Genomic DNA, 23,783 nt, shown 5'->3' on the forward strand with positions numbered 1-23,783 from the left:
GAATTTAGGATCCGTTTTAAAGTCCTTTTATTGGTTTTTAAATCTCTAAAATGGTCTGGCACCTGTTTATTTGTCTGACAGCCCCACGTCCCCACTCGTTCCCTTCGGTCAGCTGAGCAGTTGCTGCTTTCGGTCCCAAAGTCACGGCTGAAACTTAGAGGAGACCGAGCGTTCTCTGTTGCTGCGCCGATGCTTTGGAATAACCTTCCTCTCCACATTAGACAGGCTGCATCAGTGCCAGTTTTAAGTCTTTGTTAAAAACCTATTTTTATTCCCTGGCTTTTAACTCTGTGGATAACTGATTCATTATTATTTTTTATTTTATTGCTATGTCTGGTTTTATTACTATGTGCATATTGGCAGCAGCTTCATTTTCAGCATAACAATGCCGTAAAAGCACACCTGGTCTATCGGTCATGGGTCGGCCTCCCCAGAGTCGGACCTCAGCGTTACTGAAGCAGTGTGGGATCATCCTGACAGAGAACAGAAGGAAAGGCAGAAACACCCAAAGAAGAGCTTTGAACATCCTTCAAGAAGCCCTGAGAATAAAGGTGCTACACCAAATATTCGCTTTAAGCTCACCGGAGTCGCGCAAACTCTGATTTTGCCTTTATTTCCATGTGTGTTTGCATGTTTCCCTACAAAATATGAAGAAATGAAATGTGCAGCAATCTTAGCTGAAACACAGACGCTCGTTATAATCATTTTATTTACAAACTGGTTTTTAATTCTTACAGTGACGTCGTTGCTTCAGTACAAATACAATAAAACCTGAATTCTGAGCCAAAGCAGCACTGTCACATGTTTCTTCTTCTACTCTCGACAATCAGCAGTAATCACGAAGCTTCCTGTGCTGCATTGTTTCTGTTTTCCCGCCTTTTTCTCGGCTCGGCCGACACAGTTTCCTGCGCTTCCTGAAGCTTTTCCTGTCCTGTATAAACACTGCAGCAGCTCTGTGGGCAGGAGCTTCTACCCCCAGGCTCTTTATCCTATCATAAAGCTCAGCAGCGCCCTCCAGCAGCTACAGCTAAAATGACTGTAGGCTTTATTGTATTAAAGCTTGCCTCATGATTTCATTTTTAATTGCTTATTTTAGATTTTTCATGTGCGGTTTTTGTTATGAACAGAAGCTTGTTTCAGTACATTTTTGACATCATAAATTCAAAATTTCAGGTTCAGTATCCCCAAATTTTATCTTACTTAGTCAAACTTTTTGGGCAAATTTTGGTTCATAAATGGCAGAAAATCTTTTTTTCTATGATAGAAACAAGCTTCCAGAGTTCAAACAGTGAACCATTTGTTCTAACTATGATATTTTTTACTGTGTTATAGGAAAAGCAACATGTTCAGACATTAAAATATATGCTGCACTTTTGTGCGTGCTGATGAAGACCTCATGACTCAGAGGTCCAAACTGACCCGCTAACCCTGAACCGTCATCCTGGTGACCCTGAATGACCTGGAAGCTGCCGGCTAAAATCATTGGATGTCCTCAGAGCTCAGCTGATGTCAGACAGCGTTATCGAGCAGCTCTCGGTGGAAAATCAATCAGCGGCTGTCAGATCTCTCACACGCCACAAATACATGTTCAGTCTGTTTTTACATGAAGAAGACGCAGCTCACGCCTTTCTTCTTCTTCTTCCGGCTGCTTCCTGTAGTTCCCAACACATGCCTCTAAAATCAGCTGAGGGAGGGCCCCAGAAAGTCAGTGGTTAAGAAGCTGCAGGACAGAAACCGGGGATTCTGGGAAAATGAGTTTCTTTAATCATTTCTGTTACAGACACACTCCTCCTGCGTGGTGAAACAGCGCCCCTCTGGGTTCTAATGGCTGGTACATGTAAGTCAGTTCGTGTGGCCAAAGACGGTACTGCAGCCAGACAGTAACCTCCGTGAGATCAAAGTTCTCTGAAGCTCTGAGACCTGAAAAAACCTGAATTAAGGTGGGAGGAAGGAAGAAAAGAAGGAAGTATTCTTTCCGTCCTTGCTTTATTTCCTGCTTCCTTTCATTTACATCATTCTTCTCCTTCCTTCCTGTCATGTGACAGTTTAGATGAAATGTGTTTTTCTGTGACAATAAAATCCACCACAGAAGAAGAAGCATGTCCTACACCTGAGAGTGTCCTGTTTCCTCCTTGGAGCAGGTGGAGGGCAGCAGCTTCCTGTCAGCTCACTCCTTTGACGGCTCCTCTTCCTTCTCCTTCGTCTCCTCCTTCTCCTCCTTCTCCTCCTCCCCCCCTCTCTCTCCTGCCTTCATCTCCACGGTGAGAACCTCCTCCCCTTTGTGCCGCGGCGTCATCCTGATGATGACCGAGCTGTCGGCTGTTTCTGCCACCGTTTCCTCTCCGTCTTCCGGAGCTGGACTCAGGGGTACCGGAGACCGGCGGTGCATTGGAGAAGGGGGCGGGATTGGAGAAATGGAGGGAGGAGCCTGAAGAACAAAGAAGGAAAGGACAGGATGAAAGATGGAGGACAAAATGACTTTCCTTTGCTGCTGGTCTCTAAGGGCGTCTCCAAAACACACAGGAAAAATCCAAATCCTGAAAAACCCACGATTAATTTTTGATCCTTTTTATCTTCCTTCCTTTCCATCTTTCCTTTACAGTCTTTCTTTTTACTTCCTTCATGCTTTTCTTTATTCCTTCTTTCCTTTCCAACTTTCATTCTCCTGTCCTTCCACCCTTCCTTTCTTCCTTCCATCTTTTCTTTCTTCCTACCCACTCTTCTTTTCTTCTTTTTACCTTCCATCCTTCCTCACTTTCTTCCTTTCTAACTGCTCCTTTCCTTTATTTCCTCTTTCCTTCACAAACATCCTTCCTTCCTCTTTTCCTTCCTCCCTTCTTTCCTTGCTTTCTTTTCTTTCCACCTTTCCTTTCTTCACTTCTTTATTATTTCCTTTCTTCCTTGCACCGTTACTTCCTTCCTCACCTCCTCCTTGCTTTCTTTCATCATTTCTACTTTTTTTCTAAAATTCCTTACCGCCCCCCACTGTTCCTTCCTTCCCTCCTAGTTTGTGCTGTCTCCCAGGTGCTTTGCTCCTCTACAGAACTCCATGGCTAACATTAGCTAACATTAGCTGACATGAGCTAACATTAGCTAACGTTAGCTACCTCTACCTAAGAAATGGAGTCTGCTAATTTGAGAAAACTCTATGTGGGCACAAAAATAAAAGCTGATCCAGGTTCTGAGAGCGTTTAACGTTATCAAGTAAGTTAAGGTCAAGCAGTTTTAGTGATTGAGGTGAATGTTTCCCGAAAACAAACGAGCAAATTAGCTTTTATATGAACATTTCTATCAAGGGATGATGTTCTAAATCTGTTTCTTACCAATCAGCACGCATTAGGACATGAATCGTTTCATTTCAGTTTTGACACATTACTGATATTCCTAATATGGCAGTGGACGCAGTAGCCCCTCCCACCTGCTGATCAAACCTTCTGTCCATGAAGAAGACCCAGTCAGAATAAAGCTGGTTTAAAGAGGAGGAGTTAAACAGCTCATTTCAGACAAGGGATAACGTGAGGGCCTCCACAACAGTGCAGCATCAGATTAAGGTGGCTTATTATAAACTGTGAATCATTCAAAGCTGCTCTGGTGGAGTCACTGAATAAAGCACTGAAAAGAACCTTTCAGTCTCCTCACTTTATCTATCTATCCTTCCTTCCCTGCAGCTGCACAGGGGTGATGTGGTGATGCTGGCCTACCTGTGCCTCTCCCGCCTCAGACGGTCTGTATACTTTCTTCAGCTTGGCGAAGGTTCCCTCGATGCCTGCCTGCTCCGTCACCTTCAGGGCGGCCTTGAACATTTCTGGTGTGTCCGGTCGTGGCGGGATGACTGTCTTTGCACCTTTACCCTCCTCCTTCTCCTCCGGCTTCTTGTCCTTTGTCAGCATCTTCCTGCACAAAGACAAACACAGGGCGGCAGTCCAGACAAGCTCAGAAACTGAAAACCTTGCTCCTACATCTCCAAACCTCCACAATCTGACATTCAGCAGCTCCGGCGGCTGCCGCGGCTCCGGCCGGTCTGCTTCAGCGCCATGGCCTGACTGAGCAGATAAAGGAAGGTGGATCACCTCAATGAGCTGACCCGATTCTCAAACACAAACTAGAGCGAGCGCCGTGAGCTGATTAGAGGTGAGTCTAATCCTGTCCCAGACAGAGAGATCAGACAAACGAGAGGAAGGCGAGCTGAGGAAGCAGCAGAAACAATCAGCCTCCTATTAACTGATGGTTGTTATTAGCAAGTGGGGCTGCTTTACTGACATGCTGGATCCGCCTCCAGCCGGATGGTGACCAGAGTCCGGCTGGTTAAAGTACAAATCTGTCCTCAGGTATTCATCTGTAAACTGTGGTAACATAAGTGTGTCTCTACAGACTCTGCAAGGTCATGAATGCAGTGAATCAGTATTTATTAATAATAGTGTTCCTACTGTGACAGGACAACAGGACCTAACCCTTCCAGCTCAGTGTGAGAGTCTTCACTGCTGTTTATAAAACAGAGCTGGTGGGACGCAAACACTAACCTCGTTGTCTCTCCACCCGACGGCCGTGGTTTGGACAACGTGTTGCAGGTTAGCAGGTTCTGTAATAGTTCTCCACCTTAACTTCCCAATAAACCCTGACAATATGCTTTAAAAAATGCCAAGAAGGTTTCTTGGGGTTACGATGGCAGCCATAAACCAGAAGGTTGTAGCTGAAGTCTTTGCTGCTGCGAGAGTAAAGATGCTGACTCGAAGACGAGCTGGTTGTGTTTAAATGTCGTAATTCGGTGTGAAAGGACTCGCATTTGGATTAAAATAATTAAACTGCGTTCCGCTCTAACAGGGTCTCGGTCTTACTTGGCCTTCTTGCGCAGCAGTTTTTCGGACTCGGGGTAATGCACCAGGATCTCTGCCAGGTCATTCTTATCCAGGATGAACAAATTGGCAAATCCGTGGGCCTTCACGTTGGCTGTGCGCCGGTTTCCTCCGCCTCCCGCCAGCAGACTGACCAATCAGAGACCACAGAGAGTTTTTTCAAAACATCCTTTATTATGATTATTGATCATGAAAAACTAATCTACTGACATGATTTCACTTTTTTGAAACATTTAACACCCTGTTGGGTAAATTTCATTCTCCCTCTGTGGTATGAAAGTTGTCTTATTTTTATCATTTTAACAAAACCTAATCACAGTATGATGATATATCTATAATATATTTCAGTCTGGCGTGCTGCCCAGCCGCACATCCTGAGAACGATTGAACGTCTTTATTTGCAGCCGCCACGTGCAGGTTTTTAATTGTTTAACAGGATGACGGGAAGCAGCTCTGACCTGATCTCTCCAAACACCGAGCCGGCTCTGATGGTGACGAACACCGTCTGCAGGTCAGGACCGCCCACCACCTGAACCTCGCCCTGCTTGATGATGTACATCTCCCTGCCGATCTCCCCCTGAAACACAAACACACACACACACACAGTCTGTGTCACCATCAGCTCAGTAACACCTCTGCCGGCTCGACAGGTGCGTTCTTACCTTTTTACAAACAAAGTCTCCGGGCAGGTACACGACAGACTTGAGCCTCATTAGCATGTCAAACACCATCTGCCTGTCACAGCCCTGAGACACAGACACACACACACACACACACACACACACACACACACACACACACACACACACACACACACACACACACACACACACACACACACACACACACACACACACACATTTATGCATTCATGTGTATAAAAATGTTTTTATTTTTTATTCGCCGTTTCTGACCTGAAACAGGGCGACTTTACTGACGATGGCGTAGTTAACGTCCACGGCGATGTCCATCCTCATCTTATCGGGAAGCTGGATCAGAAGCTCCTGCTCATCTGCACACGGGACACCACAATGCTCACTGTTACTTTGAACTCGAGGCGTTCAGGGACCAGGTCTCAGACAGCTTCTCTCAGACATTTCTTACCCAGCATGCCCTGGCTCTTCCAGGTGTAGTCGTACCAGGTCTTGATGCGGTTCTGGACCTCGCGAGGGATGTTGTAGGAGGTCATGTACTTAACCGTGCTGTCCATACAGGCACGGTAGTAGTTCTCCCCGGCAGTCGCCGCTCCAACTACATCCCTCATCTGACACATTGCACCAAAAACCAAAGGGGGCGGAACCACGTTAGGTCATGGATGGCCAAAAAGAAGCAGAGCTGTAAATGGTGGTTTTACCGACCTGACCGATCATGATGGAGAAAGCAAAGACGCCAACAAAGTAATTAATGAGTTGGAAGCAGATTTCAAAGACAGTGGTTGGGTCGGGCAGTCCTCCAATGGTGATCAGCGTCTTCACGGCAAAGTAGTAACAGCGGATGTACCTGCAGGAATGAAAACAGTCCATCGATTCATGAAGAGCTTCAGCTTTAGTTTAGTGGAAATGCACTTTTAAGATATTCTAACCTGATTTGAAGAACCTAGAACATTTTAAAATTCAAACTTCTACTGGGTTTTGATTCCTTCAAGGATTTCAGCAAAATGCAACATAAAGCTGACGAATCTGTGATAGTTAAAATTTAATTATATGGGTAAATTCAATCAATAACCCAGCCACAGCTGTGAGGCCAAACTAACCATCACCTGTGGATCAGAGACACAGTATAACACATTCACATCAGAAATTTCCTGTCAATTACAGTGAATAAAAGGTTTTGTTACAATAAGTCGGTGACCCTGATGTTAGTAGATCTGTCCACTGATGTCTGAGCTACAACTATAACCAAATCAGACACAGTGAAAATGAAGCACGATCACACTGCTCCAGTTTTACAGATGACGTAACTGCCATACAGTCTGTTTGCCCTGTTGAAGAGCAAACAGTTATGGCTCTTCTATATTCAGATTTCCTCTTTCTTCCTCATTCTGACATCCAGAAACAGACAGAATCAGTCTCACATCGTTAACATTGAACCCTTCTTATTGCAAAAATATAAATCTGAATTCTTACGCGTTGCCTTTTCCATTGTAGACCCACTTGGTGGATCCCAGTCCTTCATAATCGGAGCCCCAGTAGAAGAGGCAGGCGTTGATGTGCAGGGAGTACAGCAGGTACATTGAGGTTCGGATCACCCTGACATACAGCGGCAGAAACAAAAATAACATCAAAAATTCAAGAACAGCAACAAGAAAGAGATCTACTGAAATAAATTATATTTAACCTGGGCGTTCCTCAAGGATCCAAACTGGGGCCACTACGAATGCATTTAGGCTTTTTGCAGATGGTACACTGTTTTTGTTGCTCTGGGTAAAAACTCTTTTGGCCATTTTTTGGTGCCTAAATGACAAAACTTTCTCCCATCAAAATAAAACTAAAATGATGACCATTCTTATCAGCTGAAAAAACTGCACCATGTCCCTGAACCCTGCCACTGAAAACTAAACTAAAGTAAAAGAATAAAATAGTTTTTCTGGGTGTGTATTTTATATTTTTATGCTGTTAAATGTAATATTTTACCATTTTTATGTTGCTATTTTCATATTTTCTATGATCTCTGAGGTAAATATTTCTTACAGGGCAGAGTCAAAAAAACATTTATCCTGATCGGAGAAAAGAAGTTTAACGAGGTTTGTGACATCATCACTTGTCAGTTTAGATGTGTGAAGATTCATATAGAGCTAGAGACAAGACTGGCAACCTTCTGGGAACCTCCGGTAATCAGAGATGGGCAGTAATCTGATTACTTTTTTCAAGTCACGAGTAAAGTAAGGGATTACTATTGCAAAAACAGTAAATAGATTACCGTTACTTTCCCGTAGGAGCGCTGCGTTGCTGCGTTACTAAAACCATGATTTTTTTTGCGAGAATGTCTCATGACAGTGACGTAAGCGAGTGCGACGTTCGTGACAACAGCTGTGTGCAGATCAACAGTGGATCATATATCGAGTGCAGGAGAGAGTATGAGCGTGCAGCGTTTAAAGCGTGGAAGTACTGACCTTACTTTGAGTTTGATTCCATAAAAAGTGACCAAAACATTAGTGTCCGTTGCTCACTGTGTGGGAAGAAAACTTCTTTTTACAGCGAAAAAAACCCCCCAAACTTCCAAGCAAGCACCGAGTAGCTACGACGTAATGGGAAACTCACAGAGAAACTCGCGGATTAATAATAATAATGGATTGCATTTATATTGGGATGCCTCAAAGCGCTTTACAATACCACTATTCATTCACTCTCACATTCACACACTGGTGGAGGCAGCTACAGTTGTAGCCACAGCTGCCCTGGGGCAGACTGACAGAGGCGAGGCTGCCATATCGCGCCATCGGCCCCTCTGGCCAACACCAGTAGGTGGTAGGTGAAGTGTCTTGCCCAAGGACACAACGACCGAGACTGTCAGCCGGGGCTCGAACCAGCAACCTTCCGATTACAAGACGAACACCCAACTCTTGAGCCACGATCACCCCCCCCGGATTCTTCAACTGACCGCTGCAGCTCACCTGCACCAGGGTAAACCTCCGCCTACCCCACTCCTGCTTTACAGGTGAAAATAGAGCAACAGGACCGCTGAGTCTTTGATTTGATTTATTTTCTGCAGTGTTTTACTTACTTACTTTGAAAGTAAACACAAAAAAGATTTTATTTTATGTGCTGGAATGTGCAGAAAATAGGTTTAAATGTTAAACTAATTTCTTCCAGTCAGAGAATGTTGCATATAATTACATTTTTGCTTGATGCATAAAGTTAAAAGATTAAAACTAATAAAACAAGTTTTAAAAAGAGACTTTTCCATTTGATTACATTTTGTATGATGGATTATGCAGAAAAAGTAGAATTGGGCTGAAAGATCTATCACTTTATCACCTATTCAGGGTGTAAATCGTGTTTTTAAAAAGTAACTAAGTAATTAATTACTTTTGAAAATAAGTAATCAGTAAAGTAACGGGATTACTTTTTGGGGGAAGTAATCAGTAATTAGTTACTGATTACTTTTTTCAAGTAACTTAACTTAGTAACAAATATAGAATGTGCTTCCCTGACTGGTTTGTGAATAGTTCCTGGTGTTTCCTGGTTATTGCTCACAGTAGGACTGCATGTGTCTGATTGTACACATCTTGGCATTATGGGCTTGGAGGCAAACGTTCTCCATTTCTTGCACTTTTTCAAGTTTCACTGCAGCTAAGAATTCAGTTAGTGTTTACAGACAATTCAGAGTCTTCCATCAAATAACAGACGACCGCAGCAATCCTATGGACGGTTTTGGTGCATCGCACTCTTTGGGACTGATGACATCCAGCAACAGCCAGCAACCACTCACCAGCCAGTCAGGGAATATGCTTTCGGTAAAGACAAAAGGCTGCTGGATGGACTGCAAGCCTGTGTGACTGAGACCTAAACGACTGATAAACCTGCTGAAGGTAAACGGGACAAACTACACCCTCAGCAATGAAGTGAAACACTTCCAGGGTGACCATCGTGCCTGTTACGTGGAGAAATTGAGGGCTTATGTTTACTTACTGCCTCCGGGCGTGTTTGATGCTGTGATGACGATTTCATTATGTCATCAACAACGCCTCAAATTATATGGGACAAGATCTGAAGACCTACAAATTTTGGGTGCGTCTTGGTATTTTGTGCCAGGATGGGTTCAAACATCAAACACAGGAACAGGAACAGGTGGACACCGGTCACTGCTGAGGTCTTTAAAACATTTTCTTTACATTTTCACCTTCACACCTCCAACCTGAACAGTGATCCTGAGTGATGTTATGTCCAGGACAAACAGTGGAGAGTGAGGCTGGAGACCTTCTCACCTATAGATGTACGCTTTCTTCATCACAGATTCCATTCTGTCGTTGAACTCAGAGAAAACCATGTACTGAGAGAGGAAAACAGAGGTCAGCTGTTCATCCCGACCACAAAGATCAGCTGTGAACAAAGCAGAAAAACCTTCTGACCTTCAGCAGGCGAGGGAACCTCAGCAGAGAGTTGACTCCAGTGAAATAGTAAAATACCTCCAAAGGAAACAGGCTGATGATGTCCATCTGCAAAGCACACAGCAAACACTCACCAGGGGGAAACCAAAGGGTTAAAGAAGTTCTAGAGATCTGAATCAATCCGTACTTTATATTCAGAGAACCTGAATATAAAGTACGGAGACAGCTGAGGTTGTGCTGAGTTTAAAAAACTGTGTGCACAATGTAAAGACGCAAAAATATCAAAGATGCAGACTCGTTTGTTTTGTTAGGATTCATGAATCTATAGGATTATAACATCTTTTTTCCAGCAGCGTACACATATTTTAGCATCCACATTATGACCATTACCAGATACATCAGCCATCACTAGAAGCCAGATTTTATAAACCGGTTTATATTTATACATCTTATAAACTCACTGGTCCTGTTTTTAAGACTTGTCCATTGGCATCTTAGATTTTTGAAGCCAGACCTCATAAATGTGCTTTATCACTTTTCCCCTGTAATGTGACCATGATTCACAAAATAAAGATCAACTTTAATGTACTAATATTTAAAACTAGAGACTGAGACTATAAACTGTGTTTACTGAGGTCAGACTTTACATTCGCCCCCTGCTGGACGTTAGAGAGAATGCAGGCTTCCACAGAGAGTTATGGTTTTTATATACAACAGCAGATCCTAAACTTCAGATGAATGCAGCAGTTTTAGAAATATGAAAATCTTTTCTATCCCAGCCGAAGCTTTAGTGACAGCTGTGTTTCTTTATTATTATTTTTGATCTCATCATTTTAGTTTTTCCTGCTATTTGAAAAAAGAGAGTTCCGGGTTGAGAAAAGGTCAAAGGGAGAATAACGTTTGTTATTTTAAGTGATTTGATTTGTTTTTTAAAAAGGGAATATTAAAATGTAAACTCAATTAAAACATAATTTTTTTTTAATTATTCATTGTATTTTCTAACTTCCTGTGGCCCGCTTGCAGTACCTTTACCATCCACCAGGTGGCCCTGGCCCAAAGTTCTCACCTTAAATCTCTCTGTGGTCATGTAGTGCTCCCTCATGTCCTTCTTGTCGCACTGTGGAAAAGAAGTTCCAGATCAAAGGTGTTTGTGAGAGTTTATGAGATAAAATCAAAGTTTTATTTATCGTTTCATTTCTGCTGACCACGATGTCTCCTCCGCGGACGAACTGCAACCTGGGCTGGAAGACGAGGATATCAATGATGTAGATGAAGTCAAAGGTGTAGTCGGCCAGCAGCCACAGGTGGATGTTTTCGGGGGTTTGGTAAGGAAACGCCCAGCGGACGGGGATCAGCCATACGTTCCAGTTCCACGCCGCCACCACGAAGAACAGCCAGATGACGTAGATCAGGTCTATGGGGCAGAAATCCACAGTCAAACGTCTCTCTGACCTCCGTACATGACGGAAAAAGAAGAACCCATAAAAAAACCCTGGTAGCAGAGAGCTGACTATCATTTAACTTCATGTTCTTACTGCAGCGCCACCTGTTTGTGGTGACCTGAACTTCAGATAACCAAGAACCTGATCTTTGTGTAGCGCATCGTAAATTCGTCCCCCCCGGTGACAGTCTGACCCGGGGGGATGACCTCACCTGACGCGTCATGTTTCATCTCAAACCAGCTCAGAAACTTTTTGGCCACCAGCGTGGCCTTTGCTCACCAGATTTCACTTCCTCTGACTTCGTCCACGTCCCACAAATAAAAATCAAGTTCAATCAAATTTCGATCCAACCTTAAAACTTTATGGTCAGTGCGTCAAGTGTGACATCATCAGATCCCTGTGACCCCTGATACAGGCACTTACGGTGTTCTGGCCTCTCTGCACCTTCTGAGGTGTCTCCTCCACAGGATACATGAGAGACTGCACAGCTTGTGTTTTACACTTTGCTCCAGAAGGTGCCCTGATGCTGCTGCAGCATCGCCCTCTCACTCGTCTGGGACCCTCTGAGCTCCTCACTGATCTATCTCTGAAAAGATATTAAAGACCGAGCTGCACCTGCTGGGCCAGAGTTTGAAGATCCAGAGGTGCACGACAAGGTGAAAGGACACCAAAGCAAGGTGCGCACTGCCATTCAACGGGGAAACAATCTACTTCTTTGTCTCTTGGCTCCTCCCTTTAGGGGCCACCACACCAGCTCTGTCACACCAACCCCCTGCAGTCCTCCTTCACTACATCCATGAACCTCCACTGAGGTCTTCCTGGCAGCTCCGTCTTCATCCTCCACCCTCCCTCCTCTGCACATGTCCAAACCATCTGAGCCTCTCTGAGCTGTCCCCCTGATGGACGCTCGCTCCCAATAAACATCTGAACATCTTCAGCTCGGCTTCCCGTGTTTGTGTCTGTGCCAACGAATCACAGCAGGTCTCACTGCCATCCTGTAAACCTCCCCTTCCCTTCTGTCACAAATTACCCCTGAAACTCATCTCCACCCAACTCCAGAAGCTGAAGCAGTGGGTGAATATGGCTGTCCTGAAAAGTGCGGTGATGGAGAACTCGATTTCTCACCGGTGAACGGGTCGATGCTCGAGGGGAAGCGGAACTCCAGGATGGCTCGGAGCCAGCCAGGCATCTGGGGAAGTTTGGGCAGATTGGGAATTTTGACCTCATATCCCAGAAGCTCAAATTTAAACTCCTTTTCCTCCTCCTTTTCCTCTTCTCCTCCTCCTGCTGCTGTGTCTTTCTTCTCCTCTCCCGGGGGAGGCGGGGGAGGAGGGGGAGGCGGAGCTTTGCTTGGAGCTGTAGGGATCAGACAGGAAGCGCGAGAACATCATTTTGATGGTTTTACACTGATGCAGCTGAAAATCATTCAGTATTTGATGCAAACTGTTTAATCTCATCATTTATTCAAATCCTTCATGCACGAATATTGTTAAACTCATACAATCACTGAGCAAACCACTGCAGCGGCGTTTTGATGCAGGATTTGGTTCTATCTTATCAAAGCTTCTGACTCGACCTGACTCGTGAAACCGGTTTCTACGTACAGGCTGCGGGACTTTCTTCCTCCGATTCGTCCGGGTCGATCAGCCGTTCTTTCTGCCGCTCCGTCCGACCTTTGAACAGTCTGACGAGCTCGTTGAGGCGGTCCTGGACCACCACGCTGCCGACGCTGGTCGCCGACAGCGGACGTGTCCTGCAGGAGGAAGAACGGGAAGGTAAACATGGTGGACAGACAGATGGAAGCAGGGAGCTCATTGTGAGTCTGTGGGGTTTCTCTCACTCGTCGTCTGCAGACAGGTGGTCTCCCTGAGTGGACCAGACTTTCAAACCGACCCTCAGCAGCTCGGGATCGTCCTCGTCTGCAGACACATCACCTGCAACACTACAGACATCAACACGGACACGTGGAGAGGAAACAATAAGATGTTCCAGCCTGCATTTAGTCCAGATTCAGAATGGCAGAACACATTAAAGCTGTCAGAGACTGATGCTCTTACTGAGGTTAAAGGAAGTCCCTCCATCCAGAACACAGCACGATAAAAAATGCCTCTAAAACGTTAGTGAGCTCAACAAATCAACAACAGCACCAATCACAATACTGAAGAGAGCTCAGTCAAATCAAGAAAGCTCAAACCCAGAAACTGTGAATCATTTTCAACATTTCCAGGAGACGCTTGGTGTTTCAAGGCCCACAGAGAACCCGAAGCTCTTGTGAGTTCAAACACAGACTTCAGACTTGCTTTTATCTTCATCAGACACGGACCAGACGGGAGTCCTGGACAGAAATTTGTCTGCTCTTTCAACAGAGAGCCAATCGGGATTAAAATTTGCAATATTAGTGGGCGTGGCCTCTGTGACAGAGGGGGATGGTGAACCCTGAACTGGACCTCTGCACCGTGTTTGTGCTGTTGGAGCCTTTTGCAAAATAATTTTACTCCTTAGACTTCCCCTACACACAATATGTTTACTTTTTGTGTCATAGAGGGTTAAAACGGCAAAAAATTTTGCCAGTGGGATTAAATGGGTTAATGACATCATGTGACCAATAATATGGCTGCTTTGAGGTCACAGTACTATTGTACTATAGTGAGAGAAGTTCACCAAAAGCGCAGGTGTCCATATGATGCTCACATACCGTCTGTGGAGACAGACAATCTTAAAGATGTGTTTATCGTGGTACAACAGAACATCGCATTGGCCCCTGAATCAACTGATGGTTGTCTAACTTGTGTAGTAGAAGCAGAAAAAAAGCTCTTTAAACTGTTGTTAACTGGTCTCAGTGATCAATGACAATAAAGTCAAGACTCTCCACTGACTCATTCAGATAGTAGCCTTAGAATAACTGCCCCAATAACCACCCAAGACGTTACTCACACGGCTGCTTAGCGGCGAGACCAGCTTCTAATTTCGACCAGATTAACAAGTCAGCTTCATTAATGGTTTCAAACACAGTTTCAGATTCACAAAGCTTTTATTCGAGCTCTGTACTCCCCTACATTTACACTGTCAGACTCTCTGAAGCTAATCTTCAGTTGTGGCCACACATCTGAAAGCATATTGATTTGCTCTCCTGATATTTAGACTGAACCACTGTGAAAAGTGATTCTAATTTAATTCTTTGGGTTAAAAACTGCTTTAAAGATTTTGGCTTCGTGTAGCTCTGTTTTATTTTTATTCCACCGAGACGTCATCTGAACATACGACTTACCTCAAAGACCATCGGAGGCCGATACTGCGCAGGAAGATTTGGGATGAAGACCCTTCAAGCAGAGCAACCGTGCATTGCTCTGCTTGTCAATACTGACAAAGTTGTGTATATTGTAGTGTGTATTGACCAGCAGTGTTTGTCACTACTGGTCATTTACAAATATTCTTTGCTCCCATTGGTGCCTGCTTTCATTAAAGTTGCGAGAATATTGACTTGGGACCCGCCCACTGCGTGTTTATTCCGTCTCTTGTTGCTACACGTCGAGGAATTTCATTGATATCTGAAGATTTCTGGTTATCTTTGAGATCAGCAGATACAAAAATACCACCTACTGGCCAATCGGATCTCTGGAAAAGCACGTCTCTATTCCTGTAAAATTCCTTGGATGTTTGTGTGCTGAAGGTTAACTGGGTTAACTTATGGAGCTGAAGACCACCTTCAGGTGACCTCTGACCCTGACAGTGATAACATGGGTATGTCAAACGTCCTTTGGTGTGCAGGCCTCTGAACATGGAGATATGAATCAGTTCAAACAGTTTCAGAAAGGATGGAGCTAAAGAAAGATTTAAGGAAACCATTTACATTGATTTTAACTCAGAGTTGTGTTTTTAATCATATTTGGAGCTGTTAGATGTTTCGCTCAGCAACTTTTAGCAGGACAAGAACAACCATGAAAGGATGCAAAGTTGGACATGAAGACAGGATAACACAGACATTAAACATGGATTCTTTCATACATTTACATGTCTTAGCGTGGTAACAGCGCCCCCTGAAGGCCGTGAGCAGCAGCATACACGTTGTGTGTTACCTGAGCTCTGGGGCTGTGAGATTGTTCGGTTCTGGTTCTGGGGTGGTGATAATCTGGGGGATGTTCAGACCTTTCCCTTCCATCACATCCATCGCCTCCACCTTCAGCTCTGAAGCTTCAGCCAAACGTTTACTGCAGTTTTCTGAGGACCAGAAAATAAATGCAGTTGGACCTCAGGCAACGTCTTCCTACACGAATCAACTCGCCCTCAACTGAACCGCATTTCAGGTCGACGTGTTAAACTGCTGTTTCCAAAGCACCAGCGCAACTTTAAACTTCTGCTTTCATTTATTTGTAGATGATAAAATGCTGATTGTTGCCTCTGGACACATCCAGAGGAAAAAAAAAAAAAGAACTGATGAGGTTTTATGGTAAGAAAAATGTGTATTTAAATAAATATATAAATTTTTATACGTTTACGGGCCAAGTGTGTTCTCCAGTTTACAGATGTGTGGTGTTTACAAGAGTTATTCAGCATTAAATATGTAAAACTGTCTGGAAATAACCCCAAATCCACAGAAGCCCCCCTGCATTTAATGTTACCAGCTCGATAAATGGCCTCTCTTATTCTAACAGGTCACAGAAAATATGATGCAGGTAAAGTCACAGAGTTTCTCTTCAGTCTTAAATGAGAATCACAGGACTGAAGTCCAGTTTTGATTTCCTGTGTCCACATAAATGGAGCAAAAACTGATTCATGCTTGCTTAAATATTTCGGCCTCAACAGGAAATCTGCATCACGCTGCTTCATGAAAATCCATCACCAGGGGCAACAACGTGGCAGATAAAGAACTCTTCAGTAACAAATCCCATCACACAGACTATCGCGAGGTAAACATGGAGATTCTGTTGCCCAGTTTTGTTGGTGATTCAGCTCTAAACGACTCATTAAAAACAGCAAAGGGACAAGCACACAGCCTACAGCAGCTCAGACATCCACCTCCTCCTGATTACCTGTGGCGCGCTTAGTTGGCAGCTGATGGTGAAGCACATCAGAGCTGCAGAGCATGATAGGAGTGAGGATGAGGGGGAAATAGGACGTTCGGAGGCACTGGAAGTGTGTTTGTTTGGTTTGGCACTTCAAAGGTTTCGATCTACACAGATTATCTAGTCTATAATCTATAAGGTGTCTCTAGGAGTCTGCTGGAGGGGGGTGGGGGTTACGGCTGCTAAGGATCCTGGGACTTGGAGTTAAGGCCCCTGAAGCGGCTGTAGATGCTCATACAGCACTGCTGCGCCTGCTTGGTGAGCTGCAACAGCTCCTGGGTCAGCTGGGCGAGCTCTGGCGGTGGTGCCGGCACGGACAGCGTGGGAGGGGTGAGGTTATGGTTACGCATCAGCTTTGTGCAGCTCTCCAGGCACTCGGCAGCATGAGGGAATCGAAGCAGAAAGCTCTTTATCGGAGAGCAAATGTCAGGAACTAGACAGAGAAACAGCAGTGAGAAGGGTTAGCGTTAGGGTCCTAAAACCGGACCAGTGAAGGTAACGAAGGGCAAAGAAATCCATGAAGAGAGCAGTCGGAACAAGAGAAACAAGAAGACCGAACAGATAAAACCTGATTTTTCAGTCTCACCTCCACATCCACCTTCTTCTGCTTCTGCTGTGCTGGTCTGAGAATTAAGAAGAAAACAATTATTAAAAACAAGATATAACTGTCAATCCGCCCTGCAGTCACAGGAACATGACATGGTTGAAATTTCCTTAGAAAACCAGTGAGTGATTCTCAAGTAGAGATGCTCTTTTCCAACTGTTTCCAAGGAACCACAGGAATTGGATTTCTCACCGACGTCCACACGAACTAATGACCTTTAACACCAACAGACTGATCTCCACGACAGCTTAGCCAGCTCGGTCCTCTGATGGAGACCACTCAATACACTGAAAGCTCAGGACAAAGTCAAGCAGCTGGAACTCCTTTCTGACATTTTAGGTGAAATATCTGGGATAATCAGAAGAAATTAATCAGAGATTAACTCTTCGAAGTACGTATAATTCAGGTTGTAGAGTGCTGGTTTAGGAAGTGAGAACATACCAAAAAAATTAAGACCAATAAATAACAGTGCCAGTGGTATCTGGCACCAGGTCAGCAGATCTTTCAAGTCCAGAACTTTTTCTAATGTGTCCTCCAATAATAAGTTCTTCAAGTTCCTAGATTGTCTCTTTGACTTTCACCAGGTTCTTCCTTTTGCTCTCTGGGAAAGAAGCCACAAAGATTCAGAGCCACTTTGACTCGGTCTTTTGTACATTCCTCCTTACATTCCTCAGGTTCTCAGCTACACCTCCCTCTGTACTCTTCCACCTTCAAGCTCATGGAGGGACACCGATTCATTCCCAACCAGTCGAGAGACAATCTCTCCAGCTTGTGTTGGTTCTACCTCACATGGGGTCTCCTCCTGGTTCGACATGCAGCAGGCATGCAGGAGACATCCTGGGCAAATGATGAACCACTGCAGGTGGCTCCTTTTCAGTGTGTAGGAGTCATGGCTCTACTCTAAATGAGTTCCTCCCCTTCCGTCCAGAGTCCCTTCAGGAGAAGCTCTTTTCCACAGGATGTGTCCTCGATCTCATTCTTTGGGTCACTACCTCATGACTAGGGATGTGTACCGGTATCCGGTGCCATGATGGCACCGGTTCTGACATAAACGGTAGTAACCAGACTGAAAAGCAGTGCACATTTCAGTGCTTTATTTCGGTCCTTTTTTTTTTTTACTGAGATGTCACACACTTTGGATTCTAGCCAATCATTTTACCTTTGCGAGCGTAGTAGGCAGGCCCAGGTACGTCCGTTCTTTTAGAGCAGAGCTACAGATTAAAAATGCCCAAGGCGAAGCGGTCAAAGTCTGGCTGTACTTCACAGCAAAAGATGCAAACTCAGCAGCAACAAGTGCTTTAAGCTGATACTGTGATACTGTGCAAAGGAGGTAACACCTCGAATCTGATGAAACACCTGGCAACGCATAGCATTTTTTTAAAAGCCGAGAAATGCGCCGTATTTGATAGCTTGCTGCGAGACCTCACACCGAGCACATCTACTGCGGGTGTGGTGCCTGTTATCGGACCCGGAGTTAGCAATATCCCCCAAGAACCCAAAGAGGAGAGTCCTGGCCCCTAGCCCTGCCAGTGTAGCAGAAATGATGAGGATGATGATGCAGCAGCAGCCGTTCTTCTCTGCATGAGTAGCTTAATGTTGTTCGTGTGTAATTTACGTTGAGTAGGCTAACCACGTTATTACATTAATGCATGTAAGGTGAACTAGCAAACACAGACGTAGTTACATGCGGCTGTCTTCTTGTTTGATGGCAGATACTCCCTTCACCCTGGCCAAAAAGGCTAAAATGACCAAAGAAAAAGTGGAAAACAGTTAAACATGAGAGGTTTAGGACAAAGTTTGTGTTTTTTCCATTGTTTAAGCACTGCTTCCAGCCAAGAGTGATACCATATATGCCCCATAGCTGCAGAAAAGGCTAACATTGTTATCTTTTTACAAAAAGACAGCTAAACGAGGTTTTTGGACAAAGTGTGTGTTCTCCATTCTTTAAGCACCAGTTCGAGCACCAGTTCGAGCACCGTTTAAGCACCAGCACCGTTTCAAAAGTACCGGTTTGGTACTGGTATCGGATAAAACCTAAATGATACCCATCCCTACTCATGACCAAAGGTGAGGGTAGGAAACTAGATCAAACAGCCCTTCTGTCAATCTACCGCTCACCTGTCAACATACTCGAACTCTTCTGCTTGGATCAAACTACCATCTACTGAAGCAGAATCCAGGAGACCATCACCTGATCCGTGGTAGTGGGTGGAGTTTCTGGAGGCAGTGGCTCAGGTTGTTGGGAGACTGGTTCTGCATCTGTTGAAGGAGTGGCTTCCTCTGGTGCTTCAGATTCAGTGGGTGGAGTTGGGGGCTTGTGGGTTTTGTCTGGAGCAGGCTCCACCTTTTCCACTTGAGTTGTTGCTTTGATTTCATCTTCAGCTGGGCAGACGTCTACCATGCACCTGGTGAAGAGGAGCAGCCGTCATTAACATCATAGAAGAGCGAACCAGACCTGCACAAAAGCTGCAGAGCTGATCCTTCCACTGACATCATCTGCACTGACAAGCAACAATTCACAGCAACGTTCATGTCAGAGTTTACAGTGTGAGGTGAATATCTCAGTGAGTTTCCTATGAGAAGCACGTGGGCACAGGAAAACTTACAATTGCAATGTAAGTGGCTTCTGTTTGAGGTATAATCTACTGTGGAAGGATCTGATAGGGAAATACTGACATTTGTACTCTTGGGTCCTGTTTTTCTAAATTATGAGACAAAATGTTTGCAACTGGTCAAACATTCAGGCATAAGGTTGTACCCTGAACCCCATGGGGCAAATATCTGAGGTGAGATCTTTTCTCATTTTTGCCGTTCACTGGATAACGTTGTTATTATGGGTAAGTGTGTACAGAGGACACGAATCGCATTTAAACACATCAAATTCTTTCTAGAAATGGTGAGCCAGTTTAGTTTGGTTTATTTTGTTAATTGTTGGCGGTTATATTAGAAATAACAGGATGCTGTCAGCATTATTTGGGAACATCAATATAATCGATTACAATACCTGCCCTGTTCAAGCAACACTGCTAAAGAAGACAACACTGGGCTGTGTCTGGGCCTGTTAGTATTTTTTTGTTCTAAGTAATCAAGGTAATCGATTATACAAAGCAAAATGTGCCCTCTTGGCTGTATCTTGGACTGAATCTTCAACTATAGTTAACCATAATGAAGCCACCAGAAGCAGGTGAAACACAGTAGCTGGCTGACAAAAACAGAACTGCTTTATTCTGTGTGGTTATACCGCCTATAAAAAAATCCAACCTACCTTTTGAGATCTGCCCTGATTCACAGAAGAAAAGTAGGCAAGACGCAGCAGAAAATAAAAGGTAAATGTAATCACTGGAAAAACTGAAAGAAGCAACTTCTACAGAAGTAGTGCATAGTAAACGTCTGGGCATAAAAACTATTTGAACCAAAGTCCTGCCCTGATTTCTGGATAACCATAAACTCTGAAAGCCCCTCTATACATACAACAAAGGAAACATCTAACGACAGAAAGTTAGTTGTTGGAGACCAAAGAGAGCTTTACCAGGAGACTCCACGTGAACCCATCAAGCCAGTTTGCTGAAGTCAGGCCTTTGTCAGCGTAACGAAACAAGTACAACATGCAGTGAAATGTGTTGCGTCCGAGCTGCAGACGTAGCCACACCATTCCAGGGCATTCGTGGCGATCGTGGCTCAAGAGTTGGGAGTTCGCCTTGTAATCGGAAGGTTGCCGGTTCGAGCCCCGGCTCGGACAGTCTCGGTCGTTGTGTCCTTGGGCGAGACACTTCACCCGTTGCCTACTGGTGGTGGTCAGAGGGCCCGGTGGCGCCAGTGTCCGGCAGCCTCGCCTCTGTCAGTGCGCCCCAGGGTGGCTGTGGTTACAATGTAGCTGCCATCACCAGTGTGTGAATGGGTGGATGACTGGATGTGTAAAGCGCTTTGGGGTCCTTAGGGACTAGAAAAGCGCTATACAAATACAGGCCATTTACCATTCCTTTGGACCTAGCCAGGACCCTTACTGGATACTCGGAAGGAATCAAACTTACCACTACACTATCCAGCTGCCAAAAGCTTGCCCATTGTCTGCTTACCAAACCCCAGGATTAAACCAGGGACCTTTAGATCTACGGTGTAACGCTCTCCCAACTGAGCTACTTCAGCTGGCTGTGTCTGACATTCACCGTTAACAACAGGAATCAGCTTCTTAGGTTAAATCTGTGGTGTGAGGTTGTGTTGTTCAAAGTCTGGCCTGCTGTGCTTTTTGGGGCCGAGCTGTTATGACAGCTGGCTACGCTGGTGCAGATTAGGTTTGAACTTTTTATAAATATGCATTTATGTACAGGTGTCACTGATGTGACACATTTAAAATGTTTTCACAGAAGCACTGTATGGCCAAAACACATGTAGGAAATTAAACAATGTGTAGGGTGGACGTCATCAGTGACCCATCATAGGAAGGGCTGGATTTTGTTTTAACTACATGGCAAATTTTAAAAAAGTCTCTAACATTCATCTTGGGTATACAGTTTAATTCAATTCAATTTTATTTCTGTAGCACCAAATCACAACACCAGTTACCTCAAGGCGCTGAAAGTTTAGTTTAACAACCGAATGACAACTTGAAGATTTGAAATGACCATTTCTCGTTAGGTCTTATTCATTGGCGCTAGAAAGGAGCCAAATAAAACCGGGTAGTGTTTTATTTGGCCAACCAATTCCTGCAAATACATTGGACTCTTTAGTACCCAGGCAACATTAGTGCTATGGAAAAGTAAACGAGCTGTGAACCAAGTTTGTGGAAAAAGCTATGGGAGAACTGACTGCGCGGCCCTCTGGTTTTATCCTTCAGGATGTTCTCCAAGTGACAAAACTGATTTCAGCTTCTAGTGCAGCGAGTCAAGTTCGAACAAACACCTTCTGTTAAAAAGAAGAGATGCCAGCCAGGAACAGGGCAGGACTTCAGTTTGCTCTAAAAAGATGTAAAAGGTTTAAAGCTTCATAAATCTGATAATGCCAGCAGGCACGTCAGCCTCTTAGTGCACACTTGTGTGTGCAAACTATTTGAGTATCTTTTAGTTTCTTACTCTACAAGCAGACCAAATTCTATGACCAAACTTACTGCTCAGATTTAGCCTCTTCCTCAACAGTGGTCTTGATTTTATCTTCCTCTGTCACTTTATTTTCCTCAGGACTCTGATTCTCTGTGCTGTCTTCACTGTCCTCCTGCAGGTTTTGTAACCTGAACAGTGTGCAGCAAATGTTAAATAAGATGGAGAGTCCCAGTCAGACACCTGAGCTCATCTTTTAACCATTCTGAAGCTAAAGGCGGTAGCGACAGAGCTAAGCAGAGAGCAGCGAAGGTGAAGATGAAGCCTGCTGTTAAACTAAAGAGGCTAGGCCAGCAGAAACTGTCCACAAACTACACTACTGTTATCCATGGACACATGGATATGCACACAGCAAACCTTTGGAGGCCTTATGTTGAAAATGTTGATAAAATATTTCATAACTCTACAAGAACAGAAACAAGTCGCACAGAGCGACAGCAGCGATCTCAAATCAATTTTCTATCAATTTAAAGAAAAACAGGCTGAATCCAACAATAACGCTTCCTATTCCAACAGCCTGTTCTTTGAATGGGACCTGAATGTATAGTATTTTTACGATTTCGTGCTCTTCTAATTATTTTAGATGTTCTCATAATTATAACATATAGAAGTTGGAATTCTTCAAGGTTTTATTTTTTTTTGACATTTAATAACTAGTCGACTGGTTTGCGGAACCTGACTGATGTGGAAGGTCAGTGTTCAGGGAAGGATCTTACAGATGGCGTGACATAAAAACAGCTGTTATGAATGACACTCATGGTGTATAAACCGACATCAGGGGTCTGTATGACCTGTATGTCCTGTACAGTGACATTGCTGCCATACTCCTTGGCTTTGTGTTGTTACATGACTTACTGTTGGCTAAGGTCAGTACAGTATAATGTTACATGTAGTACTAGTTAGTGTTAGCAGTTGTTTTTAACTTAGATGTAGCCAACTAGCCAATAAGCATTTACATTCCAGCGATTTTCTCAAGTAGTAACTTGAGGACACTACGGTTAGCTAGCTAGCTAATTTAGCTATGTAAGCTATCTACAGAAATATGTTAGCTGTGTTATTAGCTAAATATAACACTATTAGCTAAATATGTTAGCTAATGTTAGCTGATAAAGTAACTTAGAAAAACCTAATTTATCTGCACAAACAGCCCTGGGAGTGAGGTGTGTGAGGTAGCTTACAAATCTTTAAGACTAACAAGTAAACTAGTGTTTGCTTATATTAGCCAAGATTGACAGCTTTCAATCAAAGAGCCCCCATCAATAAAATGCTCTGCTGACGATAATCCTCATTTCCCCACACTTCAATTTGGCTAGACAGCAGTCATTAGATAAAAAAGATTTTTTCCTAGTTATTGTTATCTAATGTTGCTAGCTAATGTGGCATCCTTTGATTTGAGTGCAATCAAAGATGAGAGAAACCAGCCTGTTGTTAAAGGCAGCAAAGAGAGCTGGGAAATTTCTCTTTTCATGAAAACGTACATGTTGCTGATAGAAGTTCAGCAGTAGCATGTAAGTTATTTAACACACTGTTCAACCCAACACTTGGAATATAAAGTGCTATGTGGATTGTGTTTGAGATAAGAACATTGTCTCACCTGTCCCATCACTTTCAGGTGATATAAAAGCTGCAGCAGCCTAAGCTAGGAGCACAAAAGCAGCATGTAAGACCCACAGCATTG

At 44.1% G+C, this 23,783-nt stretch overlaps 1 protein-coding gene across 3 annotated transcripts in view; it reads right to left on the bottom strand.

Moving 5' to 3' along the window:
* Positions 1-691: 691 nt before the first annotated feature.
* The window catches only part of cngb1a (cyclic nucleotide gated channel subunit beta 1a), a 37,131-nt gene continuing 14,039 nt past the window's right edge, over positions 692-23,783 (bottom strand). For 2 of the 3 annotated variants that reach the window (XM_080884608.1, XM_080884607.1), the window contains 19 exons: positions 19,204-19,417; positions 16,995-17,031; positions 15,422-15,563; positions 13,186-13,287; positions 12,950-13,098; positions 12,471-12,701; positions 11,109-11,317; positions 10,970-11,020; positions 9,925-10,011; positions 9,781-9,845; positions 6,980-7,102; positions 6,212-6,353; positions 5,958-6,117; positions 5,768-5,865; positions 5,516-5,599; positions 5,312-5,430; positions 4,836-4,982; positions 3,702-3,894; positions 692-2,428 (listed from right to left, as the gene is read on the bottom strand). In XM_080884608.1, coding sequence (XP_080740734.1) covers positions 2,168-2,428; positions 3,702-3,894; positions 4,836-4,982; positions 5,312-5,430; positions 5,516-5,599; positions 5,768-5,865; positions 5,958-6,117; positions 6,212-6,353; positions 6,980-7,102; positions 9,781-9,845; positions 9,925-10,011; positions 10,970-11,020; positions 11,109-11,317; positions 12,471-12,701; positions 12,950-13,098; positions 13,186-13,287; positions 15,422-15,563; positions 16,995-17,031; positions 19,204-19,417 — 2,614 coding nt within the window. In that variant the 3' untranslated portion in view covers positions 692-2,167. The remainder of the gene's footprint in view (positions 2,429-3,701; positions 3,895-4,835; positions 4,983-5,311; positions 5,431-5,515; positions 5,600-5,767; positions 5,866-5,957; positions 6,118-6,211; positions 6,354-6,979; positions 7,103-9,780; positions 9,846-9,924; positions 10,012-10,969; positions 11,021-11,108; positions 11,318-12,470; positions 12,702-12,949; positions 13,099-13,185; positions 13,288-15,421; positions 15,564-16,994; positions 17,032-19,203; positions 19,418-23,783) is intronic. The other variant, XM_080884609.1, reaches the window with a different exon arrangement.

The sequence above is a fragment of the Rhamphochromis sp. 'chilingali' genome (genome assembly GCF_963969265.1).
Source record: "Rhamphochromis sp. 'chilingali' genome assembly, chromosome: 6".
NCBI lineage: Eukaryota > Metazoa > Chordata > Actinopteri > Cichliformes > Cichlidae > Rhamphochromis > Rhamphochromis sp. 'chilingali'.